Here is a 16,817-nt window from a genome sequence, read left to right as displayed (position 1 = left end):
TCAAACATCTGTCATACTTTCTTGGTACCAAACACATTCTCACCATTGCTTACCACCCCGTTGCAAACGGATTAGTGGAATGATTCATCAAACCCTCAAGTCAGCATTAAAAGCTCAAAGGAAGCCAACAAGTGGACGGAATCATTGGCACTCATTCTGCTTAGTCTCCACTCATCATTTAAAGCTGACTTAGGATGTAGTGCTGCAGAGCTAGTTTATGGTTCTACTCGTCGACTTCCTGGAGAATTCATTGTTCCAGTAAAAAATGTAGAAATTGCAGACCCAACCCATTATGTTAACTACCTTCGTCATTACATGTCACAGCTCAAACTAAAATCGCCTAGAACTAATGAGCACCAAAGTCAAGTTCCTAAGGATTTGTTTACTTGTACACATGTATTTCTGTGTGTAGCTGCTATTAAAAAGCCTCTGCAAGCACCCTATGACGGCCCGTATCGTGTCATCGAGAGAAAAGATAAATATTTCATTTTGGACATTAATGGCGAACAAAGTACAGTAAGTGTTGACAAGTTGAAGGTTGCTCATACTGATATTTAGTCCCATACACCAGCTTCAGTATGACCTCCATCTGACAGTATACCAAAAGAGAGAGATTCACCAGATCTGGAAGACGTGTACGCTGGCCAAGAAAATACGTACACACTTTCCTCATTTGAATTAATTTTTTTGTACACATATTCACTTTGTAAATATTTTTTTGTATTGTTGATCACATTTTCTGCCAACATTCGATCCTGAGGGGGGTTAAGGTAGTGAATTCCTGAACAGCTTGTAACAGTCCTGCTCTGTTTTGTTTGTTGTTTTTTTTTCAAGTCATGATAATCCCCCTTTGTTCAGATCTACAGCTTTTATAATTAAATTCAAAGGACAGGGCAGGGCATTCCATTCTAGCAAAGCGGTGTAAAAAGCTTCAGTACATGCAGCATGCCTCTCACTCTTTCAGTAGTATTATAAATGGCGTTTCTAGACCAAATTTCCTCCTATACCTACTCGACTAAAAAAAGTGAAATCCTCAAAATTACCTGCTGTATACCTACCTGACCCTCCCCTAACTACACAACACCCTCCCTAAACCACACACAACCCTCCCTAAACCACACTCATCTCTCCCCAAACCACACACATCTCGAACAACTCACACATCTTGTACAAACCTGCTGTATACCTACCCGTCCCTCCCCAAAGCACACACCACCCTCCCCAAACAACACACAACCCTCCCCAAACCACACACAACTTGCACAAAGCTGCTGTATACCTACCCAACCTTCACACAACTTACACAACTCGCACAACTCTGCTGTATACCTACCCGACCCTCCCCAAAACCACACACAACCCTCCCCGCGCAACTCACACAACTTGCACAACTTACCACCCAAAAACCACTCGTTACTCATCAGTTCTCTCACTATGCTCATTTGCTTGATTATTTTAAGAACTGTGGTTACTCAGATGAATATATGTATTAATAATGCCACTTTAAATAAATGATATTTTTAATAAAGTATATTCATAAACAAGAATGACAACAACACAAAACTAAATGTTGCCAACAATGCCATCATTGTAAACCAATTACCAATTTAAACAGATAATAAAACAAAGAATTATGTAAAATTCTGCAATGCTTGTAAAGAAAAAATCAAGTGGCGAAAGTGTGAACAGACAAATATAAATGTCCAGAGTGTCGCCCTGTTTGTAAACGTGGAAAAACAAAGCAACAATGCAATGATTGTCACAAAACTCTGTTTTGCGAACATAACAAATATAAGAGCAATTGTTATCTATGTTTACATTCAAAGTGAAATTGTCTCAAATAAATGACACTTTCATAAAATAAGATGACAACTAAAACATATATTGTAACCGATAACCACTAATTTCTCAATCAAAATTGTAAAGATTCAAACACCATATATGGACCTTTGATCCAAATAAACTCGTTATAGAAGACCCAAATGGTTGCACATCGAGCATATATTATCAACACAAAAACGAAAAACACAAACTTTTAATTACGATGCCCGAAGCAAAATGTTATGGTATACAACCAGTTTATAAATTTAAATCCCAAAAAATACCGTTGAACATAATTGGTTATCAAATATGTCATTATTTAAAAAAGAAATAAAAGTATTAAATCAAATCAAGTTAAAAGCGAGAATAAACGATGGTGTTATTCTAAAGCGGACTATAGATACATTAAATGCGAGTAAGATTAGAAATATGGGTAAAGACAAAATAGAACAGGTTGTAAAGCCTATTTTTACAAATAGTATAAATGGTAGAAAACGTATGTATGTAAAGTTGAAATATAGTAAGAGTTTTACTCCTATTCATTATGGTGAAAAACGGATGGATTCTAATGAATTTGACATTATTTAAGCATGTAAAATTAGGTCGTTAATTAGTGCCAGTGATGTTTATTATGGAAAACAAGAAGCAAGCATTAGATTTAAAGTTAAAACGGTTGTTATAGAACCTTAATTTAGCAACAAACATTTATTTAAGGAAACTATAGAAATTGCTTTTCCATATATTAGTATGGAAAAGTGAAATTATCTTAAATAAATTGTATAAATGTAAAAGTGGAATAAAGATGAACAAAATTTTAATACCGTACAAGTTGTGATCGTGGTCGCTGGACAATCTCAAGCAATATGTCAAAGATTTCAAGGTAGATTTACCATTGCTTAGAAAACGTCGACATTTCAAAAAAGACTATGTCAAAGCGATTCAAGATCATCTCAAGGATTACACAAACATTGTGAGACGTACAAAGAACACCTCCAATGGCTTGTTGAAACACAACATTTAAAGGTCACAACCACAGGACGCAACGGACGGTATACAAGACCCGATTACATACGTGCGATCAAGTCTTATTTGGATTATGGCAAATTTGATCACATCAACATAACGAAAACAACAAGATTTAAAAACAATAGTGTCAGTTTGAATTAAAACCGGATCAAATTATTGCAGACATAATAACATTTTACAACTATTACAGCAGACTGATTTGCGACAAAATCATATCAGCCTAGAAAGAAATCGCTTTGCTTTGTCAAATTAAAGTTCAATCGACGATGGTGGTAGACTTTTATAACCCCGAACGCAGACCAGATGATGACCGTGACAAAAGTTTGCAACATACATTTAATAAGGCGTACACCATTGTAACGAGACGCGGGTCATTAAACCAAATTATGATTGAGCACAGAGACAGCTTTATCAATCAAATTGAGCGTTTTGTCCATGAAGGTTCAGGTTACATCGTTAATGAAATGAACACATTTTACATCAATATTTTTAGGTACAATGACATTGGCGGAAGCAGTTATGTCGAATTCAAAAATTTGTTAAAGCCAAAAAAGCTGTGGTTAACACTTAAAAATATACTCCACACATCTTACAACGACTCAAAGATAAACCGGACTTTAAACTTGTCGAGCTCCATCATTTCTCAGATGCAAGTGAAGAAGGATATGGCCAATGTTCATATCTCCGCCTGGTGAATGAGAAAAATGAAGCCCATTGTCCCTTTGTGACGGGAAAAGCTAGAGTCACACCGCTGAAGCATGTAACAATCCCTAGGCTCGAGTTAGCTGCTGCTACAATCTCAGTGCAAACGAGTGAGTTTCTACATGCAGAGTTGTCCTATGAGAGCATGACTGAATTTGTCTGGACTGACAGCAGAATAGTACTTGGTTATGTGACCAACGATGCAAGGAGATTCCATGTTTATATAGCCAACTGGGTCCAGCAGATTCGCAACTCGTCTGATCCGAGTTCCTGGCATTATGTCGAAACCAGCTGCAACCCAGCTGATGGAAGCATCACAGGGGTTGACTGCTAAGCAGCTAGTTGAGAAGACAATGCATATGGCAGGAGTTGTCAGCATTGACGAGGGTATGTGGTATTTTCTTGGCATTCATGAAACATTAAAGTGTTGGAAGGTTTTGGTGTGTAACTTTCTCGAGATTGAGCTATGTGAACAGATGGATAATCTTAAAGTCCATCCTCCCTGGCACTACGCAATGTCCAGAGAACTTCTGGTTTGCAATCCGCAATGGCCGTTTTGCAGGACACATCAAGCCCGGTGCACCATGGTGGTAGACCAGGAAGATCGATGGATAAACCCAGTCAACTGAAAGAAAGACACTTTTTGCCATCAATTCTGATATTACATCAACCAGCGTCCATCCAAACTAGACTGCACGGTTTTCTCAAATTGAGCAGTTCAATACCACCAGACTGAATACATCTGCATCTACTGTCAGAAGAAACCATATACCTTTGGACTACAAGCAGGGATAAGGCAGACTGTCTTCCCGGATTTGACCAATAAATGGACACAAAAAAATTAATGGGCAAGTTCACGTCAGAAAAATAATGGTATGAAATATGCACAATGAGAACCCAATTCATGGAAATTGACAAAATGAAATCTAAAATCCAGATGCTGGAAGATGAAAAGAAATGCATGCAAATGACAACAGATCTACCCTGATGAGCATCACCACTGTTGTCACTTACCAACACATTTGACAGGTAATAGCTGCAACGACAGATCAGCTGCAACTTCTAAGCCCTTGTCTTAGACCCAAATCAACGACAGACAGTCTTGATGACACGCTTGTGGTAACCCCACCGCGTAACTTTAAATATTACCTGTAAACAGCCTGTGCCCATTGTCAAACTGACAAACCATTTGATAGGATTTCTGATCAAGTCTAGCAGGAAATTCCTGATGGAAGAGCTGTGGAAGTAATTGACACATATTACAAAGAACTTGTTGATCCTGATTCCTCAGATATGCCTGGGTCCAACGCAAAGGCAACCTTCTCATCTTCCTCCAAATTAAGAGGAACATCGTTCAAAGAACAATTAAATAAATATTGTGACAAGCAAAGGGAACAGTTCAAACAATCCAACAAAACTGTTACTCTCATCAGTGACTCAATGATTAAATACATTCAAGGTGAAAAGCTCAGCCAAAGCAAAACAGTTTTAGTCATGTTGCATCCTGGGGCCAAGATTGAGGATTTAACAATGATGCTGTAGAACAGATCAACCCATCTTCCAAAATTTAAACTAATTGTTCATTTTGGCGCTATCAATACCAATGATGCTGCTAAGATCCATCCCATTCCATTTTCATTTTCAGTGTCATTTACAATTTCAATTTCCCAGTTTCCAAGTTTCATTTTCATTTCATTTCATTTTTCGGAATAATACATACAATATATTACAGACAAGAAAACAAATAAACACTGCAGTAGACATAACAGAAACATAACAATACCCAATCAGCTCCCACAGGATTACCCAAAGAGACAAGTTTCTGTTGAGGGGCTCTCCTAACTAACTGGATAAAACATATAGGGAAACATGAATATTTACAGATACTTAAATGCAAACAATATAACTTAACCACTACCAGTCGGGGACTCCGAAATTGGAGCTGTATGGTTTATATGTGTGGCTGGGGTCTCCGAACTCGGACAAAGGAAACAGGGCCCTGTAACAAAAGATCGTACTCCGAACAAAAGACCAGGCTGCTGGGCATGACCGGCATTTTTCACTCTCAAAAGTGGTGATAATCCAGCGTTATTTTGAAACCGTATACCAGGGTTTGGGGTATTCAGAGCAAGCGGATTACCACCGGGGACAAAAGCTCTCCACCACTGCAGGTATGAGCCACACAGCACTGCTGCATGCTAATCTGGCCCCTATTGAAAAGAGGTCAGCAGTGCACTGAGCCAGGTTCGTGAACAAAAGACAGTTGTATAACACAGCACAATCTGGGCTCTGTTTACAAGGCTGCAGGCCTGGCTGAAATATTCAGGCGTCAATGAAGGTCACCTGTCAACTTAGAGTAGTGCCTGAAGATTACTCCGTGCAGCTATAAACGACTGTTAAATGGAATGATGAATTGTTGAAGGATTTTGAAAACGGAAAAAATGATAGTCATGCCGGCCCATCATCCTCAACATTGAAAAATGCCCCGGCCCGAAGTGGTTAAGGCTGGCAACATAAAAGCAATATGTGGCAAAATATCTAAACATACATGTAGAAAAAAGGAAATTATAGAATGTAAATCAGATTTATACTTAATTCCAAATTAGTGGAAAGTTGGAAAAGGCACATAACCCAAGCTTCAGTATATCCTCGAGCCAAACAACCCCTTGTGATCTCAAGAAGAAGAATAGCACAGGCATGAGATTACCATGAGACAGAACAACTGCAAATGGCTAAGGCAGCAGGAAAGAGTGGTTTTAAGCCAAACACCCAACTGCTTTCCGACACTGCTCCCTTGACATCTCAAAATAAATAACGCCACCACCAGGCACCTAAAGCAATGTCTCACAAGAGCCAGTGTAACCAAGTGTGATTAGATGGAGATATTTAAGTTAGGAAACAGCGCTACAGAGAGGGAAGACCCAGTGAGCGACCAGAATTACAGAAAAGGATTTTATTATAAAACAGATTCCAACAAAATGTACAATTTGGGTCTATACAAGAGCAATTACATGTAAGTTATGATACCGGTTTGTAAAGATCAGTACAGGCCCATTGCCTGACCAGAGACTGGGGGGTTCGTCAAACCCAAAAGTGAAACTTTGGTCACTGTGAACACGTACTTGTATACAAAGACCTATCATAATGTGCTTTGGAACACAACATCAACAAGTTCCATGTTTGTTGCGATCTGAAGGATACGTGTTAGACTTAGGCCCCCTACTTCATTTCAGTATTCATATCATGGCGCATTGTAAATTGGCCTGGTATATGAATTTGCTCTTCACTCAGCACCTTGAATCGGGCACTGGGTGACGAGTGAATGATATGACCACAAACATTCAGAAAATCCCACAAAAAATTTCAGAAGTTCTACAAAAGTGATAAATTCTAGTAAATCATTATTACCTCCACTCACCTATTAACTAAAAATGGTGAAAAAATATTTTGAGGTGCATTTCATTTGGCACTTCAGAAAAAAAAATGGAAAATCAGACCAAATTTATATGTCATGGGAACTTTGTAGCGGTTATATGAAACATTTATGAATCTATGAATCAGAATATTTGGAGTTTGATTAAATTTCACCTTTTGTGAAATTAGAGGTAAAATATTGCTCCATACACAAACGTTCAAAGCGAAAATTCGAAGTGCCCATAGAGTCCGCACCACTCACTGGAGCAAATTCTTCAATTTGTAACATGAAGCAGCACGCGAACCAGTGTTTTCATTAAACCTAAACTTTCTTGAGTCCTCGAAATTATTTTAGTACCCTGCTGGGTGGGCCATGCAGCAATTCTTTTTGAGACCATTACAATGATAAACAAGATGGATGACACAACCGTAAAAGACAAAAAGGAATAGACGCACCACTCAAGTTGTGAGGTGTGAACGGTACTTACGGTGCATTTAATAGTCTATTCAGTCTTTCTGGACTGGTTTCCTTCATTTCCAACATGTGATTAGAGCCAATGTGAACGGTAACCATGAAAAAATGACTGCCTTGTCTCCGCACACGGAACGCTGCGCCGCTGGTACGTGTGGCTGGCCAGCCGCGGCGTGCGTCGGCGGTCCGGGTTCGGCTGCGCTGCAAGCAGGGCACAGCGTTTAGTGACTGATTTCATTCTTTAAATGTTCCCGTGAAAACTGCCCACAGTTCATTATAAACTGCAGAGACATTTTCTGCATGAGAATAAATGTATAAACTGCGGCTTATATTGTGAAAATTACGGTGTATTAAAATTATATATTTATGAAAAAAAAAACACCAATGAGCGGAACTAACCCCCCCCCCGAAAGGGCCTGCAATATAAATGGCAGTCAATTGTGGCAGTACCCTGCAAGCATAAAAAAGATGATACAATGACTACCACTGTGGATTTACACCCATTCACGTAAATAAAATTTCATATTAGACTGGTAACAGATTTTAATTGAGACTTCAATCATTACCACTAAATGCATAATGTAACATTAGTTTCCTCTTTATAAAGGCTACTTCCTCAGCCTCGGCCTATGTTCTCAATATCTTTATCAAAGAATACAGTGGAACACTGTTATAACAAGGTCCGTTGCATTATACAAATTACCTAGTTATAACAATTACCTTATTTTATCAATAAGCAAAGAAAAACAAAGACTTAAGACCTAGAAATGTCACAGTTATAAATAGGATCTTTTATTACCAGTGCTTTTTCTTATCTGTGTTCAACTATCCCAAAATAACAGACCATAGCAAGCTTGTAATATATCAAAGTACTACTTGACTCCAAGCTCACATCTTGCTTGTAAATCATCAAAAATGTTGTGTGGTTACACATACCAACACTGAGAGATTTCCAAGACTTAGTGGCAATCAAGATTCCAAAATGGAAGGAGGTACAGGTGTATGATGGATGAAACTGAAAAGAAATAAAAATAAACTATTCACAGTTAAAAAGTGTACACAAATATTTTTTGGGAGGGGCATGTGCAATCTACGTGTCTTCAACAGTTTTCTATCATCTTGCCAGGGAGGATTAACTATGATTCTTACAAGAAAAAAATACTGTGCTTCAAATCTTTGACCAAACACATTACTGTAATCTCTTGAGTCAAATTTGACCACAGCTTAGTATATTTAGTTAAATGGAGGCAGTCGCACATTTATGAAAGTAATCCTCATTTTAGATGTGCTTTCAGTTGATGTACAGTACACAAGTCACTTGTGACAGTTTCATTAATGATACTGTTGAGAGCTGGCAAATAAATTCACCAAAGTACATGTATGCTCCTACTCAACTGTCATTCTGACAACTCTCTTTGTCAGTGACACTGCACTAAGAAACAACTAAAACAAAGTGTGATTCCTTAATATGTACAACAAAATTATTAACAGGTAGTAAAAACAAAACGGCAGCGACTGCCTTGTATAAGATTCACTCAATCCACTTATCAAGGAAATATACAAATATTCCCAAGGAAATCTTCAAATGTGTGCCCTCTGTGGAATGTACACGGATACATGCATGTGCAATTGCACCCAACTCACGCTACCACCATATTTTAGTTACATGGCAAAACAGTGTAAAACTGATACGACCAAAAACAAAATGCATACATACCATAAATGCAGCCTTCCCCAATCTGTGCCCCTCCTGATGCCAACAATCCAGCACCACAAGACCCATGATGACTGAAAATCGAAAATGTTTTACAACAGTATTCACAAGTGTGAATACGTGGCAATACCAATAGTGTCTAATGCAGGCAAAACAAGAAAAGTCAGAAGAGACATGTATTCTCCTCAGAGTTTGGAGGTGTTCTCTCTGAAAAATATGCATTCTCGAGCCAAGAAGACTACTGTCCAGCCAATGCATAATAGTGGATCAGCATCACTAAGATAAAAGCTAAACATAATGCACACAATTTGGGTGACAAAATGCAGAAGGGCATTCGCAAGACTCCCTCTGAGTGCACATGTGGCAATACATAATATTGCGTCAGTGTTGCTAAAAATAAAACACCGAACAACACACACAATTTATGTGACAAGACGCGGAAGGGCATTCGCAAAGCTGTCTTCAAGTGCACAGGCGGTTAAATTTGCATAGCGCCGCATGGAATGTATTTACGGAAAGCTATTGCTAGGAGGCGCACTAACAACGTTGGGTGAGCTATATTATGATAATCAAATTCTATCGAGACCGGAGTCTAATGGAAAAGTGTGGATACAAGAAAGAATGAAAAATGTGTATTTGAGTAACCTGTTGACCATAAGAGAAATAGGTTGACTGGTCACATCAGTGCAAGATGGTGCCTTGCAAATCAGAATGGAGTCAGCATCTATCAACTGTCGAAACATCTAATGAACCCAGACAGAAGACAAAAGTAACAGTACTGGATGGTATCATTTACTCAAGTTCAAATGAATGCTCATTTATTCATTTAAATATCAGGAGTCATGTCAGTAAACTTGACCACCTTAAAATTTTTATGTCCAAAAACCTTGTTGACATTCTTTGTTTAAATGAAACATTCTTCTGTGACCTCTGATTCCCCATAACAAAATTAGTTTGCCAGGTTATTTAATCATGAGGCGGGATAGAAACTGTCATGGGGGAGGAATGGCAATGTACATTTCTGATCAGTTGTCTTACTTGTCGCACCGATCTTGAGGATGACAGAATTGAATGCATATGGGTTGAAATTAAGCACGAATACAGACATCCAGTGCTTGTGTGTTCTATCAATCAACTTCAGCCCCAACCCAGTTTTTTGACAAGCTTCATGATACGCTCAAGAAGGCTCCGTGTGATTTTCAAGATATGTTGATTTTAGGTGATTTCAAATGTGAAATTTTTAACAGTCTGGGTAACCATTTCATATGTAAGGGGAGTAAATGCTCCATTTGTAATTATTTAGATTATTTATTAGAGTGTAATGGATTAGTATTATTTTCTCATAGACATAATTTGTTGGTCGATATTTTACCTTCAAGGTCATCCCGTTAGTTCCACAAGTCGGGTTCCGTGTTTATTTACATTAACTACTGGAGTCAGACGCACCAACAAACACAGAAATAAGCACATTTCATCACTATTATTAGTACTTATTTTTGGAAAGAAAATCTTCATTTTGTGTGATTGTAAAATTTCCATACTTTTACAAACAAATATCTAACCAGGTTGGGTTTATTGTCATTTATCATAACATCTTATAGGAATTAGGTACAGGAAAATTAGGCTCTTTTTTTAACCATTACATCTTACTTATTGTTGCTAAGTTACTACGTGCGCAGGCTCCGGCAGTTGCCTGCCCCGACATCCACAGGTAACTTTGTCATAATTATAGATCGATTTTGGTGCTAATAATTCATTTTTCATTTGGGAAGGTGATGACTGGGGTCCTATGTCAATATAACCGCAGAAGATCATGGATCATTCTAATGCAAATTTCAGTCATGTTTCGGTGGAAAATGGTGATATTTTGGGTAAAGTAAAAATGAAGTTTGGCGATCGTTGTACAAGTGTGTAGGTACTGTGTAGGCCCATGTAGCGTTACTGCAGCGCACATGTACGTGTAGACATGGGGCCCTGGGCGTACATCGCTTTTTCGACTTAGGTTATAATTATTGTGGGTCTTCATAATGCCGCTGTGGGAGGCATAATCACACATTGTTGTAATGTAAATGTATTTCACAACTCCAAACTGCATTGCTCCTATTTTCTCAAACTGTATCTTAGATTAATTTTTGTTCTGTAAGCCTAAGTGGGGAAGTATAATGTACATCGCCAAAAAAAAAAAAAAATACATCTTGAAAATATAATGTACATGTTTTCTACAACATTTGAGTCGCCTGGCCTGACATCCACAGGTGCAGGCTGAACGGTGTGGCAGACGAAATAAATTGTTATACACGAGGCAAGCTGACAATCCTGCTTTGGTCTACCTACATCCTTGGAGTCCCAAGGACCTGCGTGCCGATTCAGCCCTTCCCTGCCCCTTCGTAACCCAAGGAGGCCCCTACCTCTAAGCACCTCACCCCGCCACGCATATATTGTTTAATCTTTTTTTCAATCGAAACAACTTATCACAAGCCTACACATGTTACTCAGTCATCAAAAATGCCATTGATCGTATTTTTACTTCTTGGCCCATTTTATCACTGACTCTGGTTATCTGACACAAAATGAAGAGAAACTATCGAGGAAATCATCATCAAAGATGTAGCTCAAAGGAATGTTCACTGTTGAAGAGAAATGAAGTATTTTTACCAAGGTTTCTGAAACACAGGAAAACTTAGCCCGAATCTCCTTGTGTCATGTCACTGAGAATAACACTTTCTTCAGCAAGTGAGGCAGAGCTAGAAATTTGTTACAGTTTTTGTTAGCGTCTTTTCATAGGAATAGTTCCCCTCTAAAAATACAGTTTTTGGTTAGATTTCCCCTGTATTTTTCTGTTAGTGTATCCCCCTGTTTATTTACTTTGGCCCTTGCTTCTACCCATATAACTTGACCCCATGCATTGGCTACATTTAGTTTTGAAGAGCAGACCAGCAGAGACACTATCACTGTTCATTTGTTCCTCCTAACTGGGGTGTGCGTTTCTGCTTGAGTCAGGTGTCTGTCTGCTTCTATGAGTCAGTGATTGAAAGCCAAACTCTCCTCATTAAGTCCATTTTACACGCTGTGTTGGGTTTTGGTTTTTAGTCCTTTTAAATCTTAATTTTCTTGGTTTATATTCTTTTGGTGTTTTTTAGTCCTTTTATGTTTTTTTTTTAAATTTTTTCCAGTACTTTTTCAGTAATAAGTTATTTGTTTGTCCTTTTTTTGTAGTCAAATATTGGTGTCTGAGTCCTTATTAATTCAGTTTCCTGTGACTTTTCCTTCAAAGATCCTTGGTTTAGTCGGAGTTTTGTTGTTTTGTGAGTTCCTCATAGTGTGCCATTTTTCCCCGTTACACAACCAAATGCCCTGTGGGTCTATCAAATATCCTGTAGTACCAGAAATGCAGCAACACGGCATTAGTGTACAAGAAATTCCATATTGTGCTAAAAGGGGTTAATGTTGTTTTCTTCAGGCAGAAGACAAGGAGAGGAGCAAACGAGTGGTAGCAAATTGTAATACAAGATATCAGTATTAGCGTACACCCCAATGAGGACACGATTTGGTTTATTTCCTTTTCAATCAGAAAATGATCAAGGAGAGAGGCACCCAGAACAGCCATTAGACAAATTCAATTCAGCTCATGCAGCTGTTGCTGTAGCAACTGATAGAGAGTCGTCCAGCAGAAGGAACCTTCAAAATGTGTCGGAGCAGAATGGAGATGCACAGGTAACATTACCTGCATGTTAGCCTGTTTTGTAAATTTCTCTGTTTAAATTTGTAACCTATCTAGCTTGCCCGAAAAGATTAAACATGATAATGTTGGTTTGGGACTTTTGCTAAAATCATAAACTTTTTAAAAGTTCATAATGTTCCAAAGTCAAAAGCTGATCTTTTGTAGTTGTGGACTGTCATGAGTTGTGAAAATAGGCACAGCTTCTGTGATACTATTTCACTTTACAAGTGTGGACAGTGTTTCTTGCATCTGTGGTTGGGGATTGTGGATTAAATTTGGCAAAGATGATTGTTATTCTTGAATTAGAAATTGAATCTTGCTTATAAAGAAATTGTCAGTAAGTTTTTGGGTTTTTTTTTTCAAGAGTAAATTTAATTCATAAAATATTATAGTCTTTGATTCTAACTGTGTAAGCCTCAGTTTTCAGGTGAACTGCCAAAAATAAATAAAATTAACGAATGTAATTTATCAACCTGATGTTAGACGAAGTACAAAGTTATAGATAATTTTGTTGCCTGGAAAGTTTGGTAAAAAAAAAATTTGGTAAAATAGTTCTCTGAGAAACCTCTTGTAAGCAGATATTTATTTCATTTATTTTTTTGGTCAGTTGTGTGAGTGTGGGATCAGCATTTGTGGGTCTTCATCAGAATCCTTGGATGAGGTTTCCAAGTCTGATGCTGAAAATAGTTTAGAGGAAAATGATATTGATGAAGAGAACATGTCCTCAGAAAATGATGTGGACCACAGCAGATTTTTGAACACCAGAAGCAATGAAGAATACCTTGTGGAAAGGGGAGCCGAGGGCCGCCTTTATGGAAGTTGTGATAGCACTGGTGGTGATACTGCCCTTGGAAACCTTGAGGGGCAGCAAGGGGAAGAGATGTTACAGACTTTGAAGAATGAAGAGGCCATGCTTTTACAATTGCTGGACTTAAAGGACAGACCTACTGGTGCAGGTAATAGCTCATTGAGGTTTCTGCCAAGGCCACCATATAAGATTCACCATGGTAAGTTTCCTTGAATTTACATATTTATTGATTTGCATGAATAACTTATCCACAGGGTCTTTGAAATTCTTTTCTTTACTGAAAATTATTTCCATCATCTAAATTATCATTGACTTCGTTGGTAGCTTACGATCTGATCCATTTTGAATGTGTTACAGAATTTCATTTCTTACAACTTGTAAAGCTTTCGCCAACAATGTCTCTGTACTGTGAAACAAAGGCTGCAGGAAAAAATTTTTTTTTTTCAGAACAGTTCTTATTGTTTGTACTTCAACTTGATTAATTTCCCCCTCATTTCTTTGGTCTGTCCCTGTTATAAATACAAGCATATCTTGTCCACAGGTGGAATATGTGGAATTCCATTTCTGCCAATTACACAGCACATGTGGGGCATTCTTCCTTGGGTCTGTAACCACTTCCGCCGTCAACAGCGTGTCATGCCGTTGCACGGTCATGTCATGCGGTCATGTCGCATTGTTTGTTTTGCTTATATATGGCCGTCGCATTGTCGCGTCATGCCATTGCATAGTTGCGTCGTGCCGTCGCATTGTTACATTGTCAAATTTTCAGAATATCATGTAAACAAATGTCTGTTTCTTTGCCAGGAGGCGCTGTTGATTGCTCTTAGTGTGGTGCATATCATTGTCTGCAATATAAGTTGCAGTTCTTTTGACAAGCTCAGGTTGAATATATTATGCCCAAAGATGAATTGGGTGACAGTTTCAGATTACACCTTAATGACAGGGTTGATAAAAATCAGGATTTTTTCCTTTAAATATAACAATCATGATGTAGCTTAGTACATGGGAAATATGTCCAAACTCAATCTGAACTCGCTGACTTTATTCACTCTCAAACCTTTACATGTGGCTCCTTATTTGCTTAGGCCTATACAGCCTTTATAGTATAAAATAACTGTGCACATGTAGCCGTGTGTGGTAAGTCTAGCCTTGCTGTTGTGACTGTGGTTACGACGGTTTACGGTTGCGGTATAGTAGCGGTATAGTAGCGGTTCACTAGAAACCAAAAACAACAAATAACAATGAATAATAAATGAGAAATAGCGTGGTCCAAGATTTTAACTTAAAACGTCTGCTCGAACCCTCTATGAAATGTACATAATAATTGGTATCCCGGCGAATGATTAAAATAAGCCCAAGTTTATGCCCCCCAAATCCTCCTAGATTTTCACCTTTACACCCTTTAGAATGGCCCAAGTTTACTTCGTTTAACTCTTTAATGCTTATAATTCACACCTAATAACAATTTAGACCAAATACATACCGATTGTGTAGAGTCTGGGGCAATTATTAGCGTAAGTTTCTGGGGTTTTACGTTACTTGCGTTCGGAAATTACATGTCATGTGTGAACCTTGACGTAAACCCAAAAATAGAATGAGGGCGCCCTACAATTTTATGAGACACAAAAGTTTCTCGGTCGGCAACTATGCAGACGTTATAATGATTTTTTTTTTAAATATTAAAATCAGATTTTTTAATTCGAGTCTTAAGGTTTCTTGAGCATGATTTTTTTGAAATTTTTTCTTATATTTGGTAAGCGATTTCAATCATCATTCAAATCAGTGATTAAAGTTGATTTAACTTGATATAACGTGATATAAAATCATTTGAGTTCTTAAAGTTCTTTTGGATATTTGGAAGAAAGAAATGGCCGAGTCTTCTGCTTTCAATCTACCCCAAACAGTTGCTAAATATGCAACTTCCTTTGCTTCTGATTTAATTTGCTAAAACCTCTGATCAACTGTAGTACATCCTCTAGTCCTATGATGCTTAGCGAAGCAGCCGCCATGTTTGTCTTTCTTTTCCTTAGCGTGATTCTAAACGGACATGTCTTTTTGGCATCTTCGAGTTTATCTAGTTTCTGTTTCAATTCTACATCTTTGTGATATTCTTACCAAACTGTAACATAAACATACATTTAATATTTTCTACTCTAATGCATGCATTTTCTTGTTTTGGTGGAAATTTTTTCTCATATGTGTGCATTCCATAGATTGTTGACTGTGCTTGGGTCAATGGGATGACCTTGGGATTGTTGGGGGTTCTGTGTGACAGTGCGAGCGATTCGATAACGTGGTCCCCTTCTTTCCTTGGTATATATAGGGTCAACAGGTTGACCCTGGGTTTGTTGGGGTTCATGAGGAAGTGTGAGTGTTTCATTCCCAAGCATTCCTATTGGATGACTCTCTTTAACGCCTACCGTGGGCAACACCCATCATCGGCATGGCTCACAAGCTCACAAACTCACATACCCCATGTTGCTAGTGCTATCTACAACAATGACAAACATGCTGACTCTTCACAGGACAATGCAACACTGCTTTTGGAAGCAGTCCCTGCAGAGACAATACTGGGCCACACAGGCACACCACAGCCTGCACCTGAGGAAACATAGCCCACCGGCCCTCTGCGCTGTCGGGGCTTTTGAACTCCATACGTCACTCTATCTTCCGGCTACCTTCTGGGCCTTTCTGTGAAGACTGCTTCTACCAGCCCTCTCTCGCTGTACCCATACAGCAGCCGGAGCAAGCCTCCGATGCCCCAGCTCATCAGGTTTCGACCTCTGGCTATACAACAAGTTCTCCTGTACACAAGAAGCGGAAGCATTCTTCTTCTTCCACAGAGTCCAAACGCAAGAAGTCTTGCTCCTCATGGAAGGACAACTCCTTGGCCGACATCATGTCAACATCATGTCATGAGAAGCTCTCTTCTATAGCCAGCTGCCTTGAGTCCAATCCTGCTCCCCCGGCAACTGCTCCAGATCCAGACCCTCTGACTGCAGAACATGATCCGCATCTGCATCTGAATCTGCATTCATCGGTGATGCAATCTTCTTATGACGGCCTCGTCCCTTCAACTTACTCGGGTTCCGGTGCAGACTACAGCTCACTTTCTACTCTGGCCCCCCGGCCATTCAAC

General features: G+C 38.7%; 1 protein-coding gene across 9 annotated transcripts in view; it reads left to right on the top strand.

The window, feature by feature from the left end:
* trim37 (tripartite motif containing 37) overlaps nt 1-16,817 on the top strand; it is a 317,829-nt gene that overhangs the window by 234,575 nt on the left and 66,437 nt on the right. For 8 of the 9 annotated variants that reach the window (XR_015426288.1, XR_015426287.1, XM_087140616.1 and 5 more), the window contains 2 exons: nt 12,721-12,863; nt 13,478-13,877. Coding sequence is in view for 7 of the 9 variants with exons in the window: in XM_087140616.1 (XP_086996742.1) it covers nt 12,721-12,863; nt 13,478-13,877 (543 nt within the window). In the remaining 2 variants the exon portion in view is untranslated. Of the gene's footprint in view, nt 1-12,720; nt 12,864-13,477; nt 13,878-14,219; nt 14,815-16,817 lie in introns of those variants that run through there. The other variant, XM_087140615.1, reaches the window with a different exon arrangement.

The sequence above is a fragment of the Acanthaster planci genome, linkage group LG09, assembly GCF_054643075.1.
Source record: "Acanthaster planci isolate LZ-2023a linkage group LG09, COTS_SCS, whole genome shotgun sequence".
Taxonomy (NCBI): domain Eukaryota; kingdom Metazoa; phylum Echinodermata; class Asteroidea; order Valvatida; family Acanthasteridae; genus Acanthaster; species Acanthaster planci.
The sequence above is the reverse complement of the archived record's forward strand: the minus strand, read 5'-3'. Positions and strand labels throughout refer to the sequence as shown.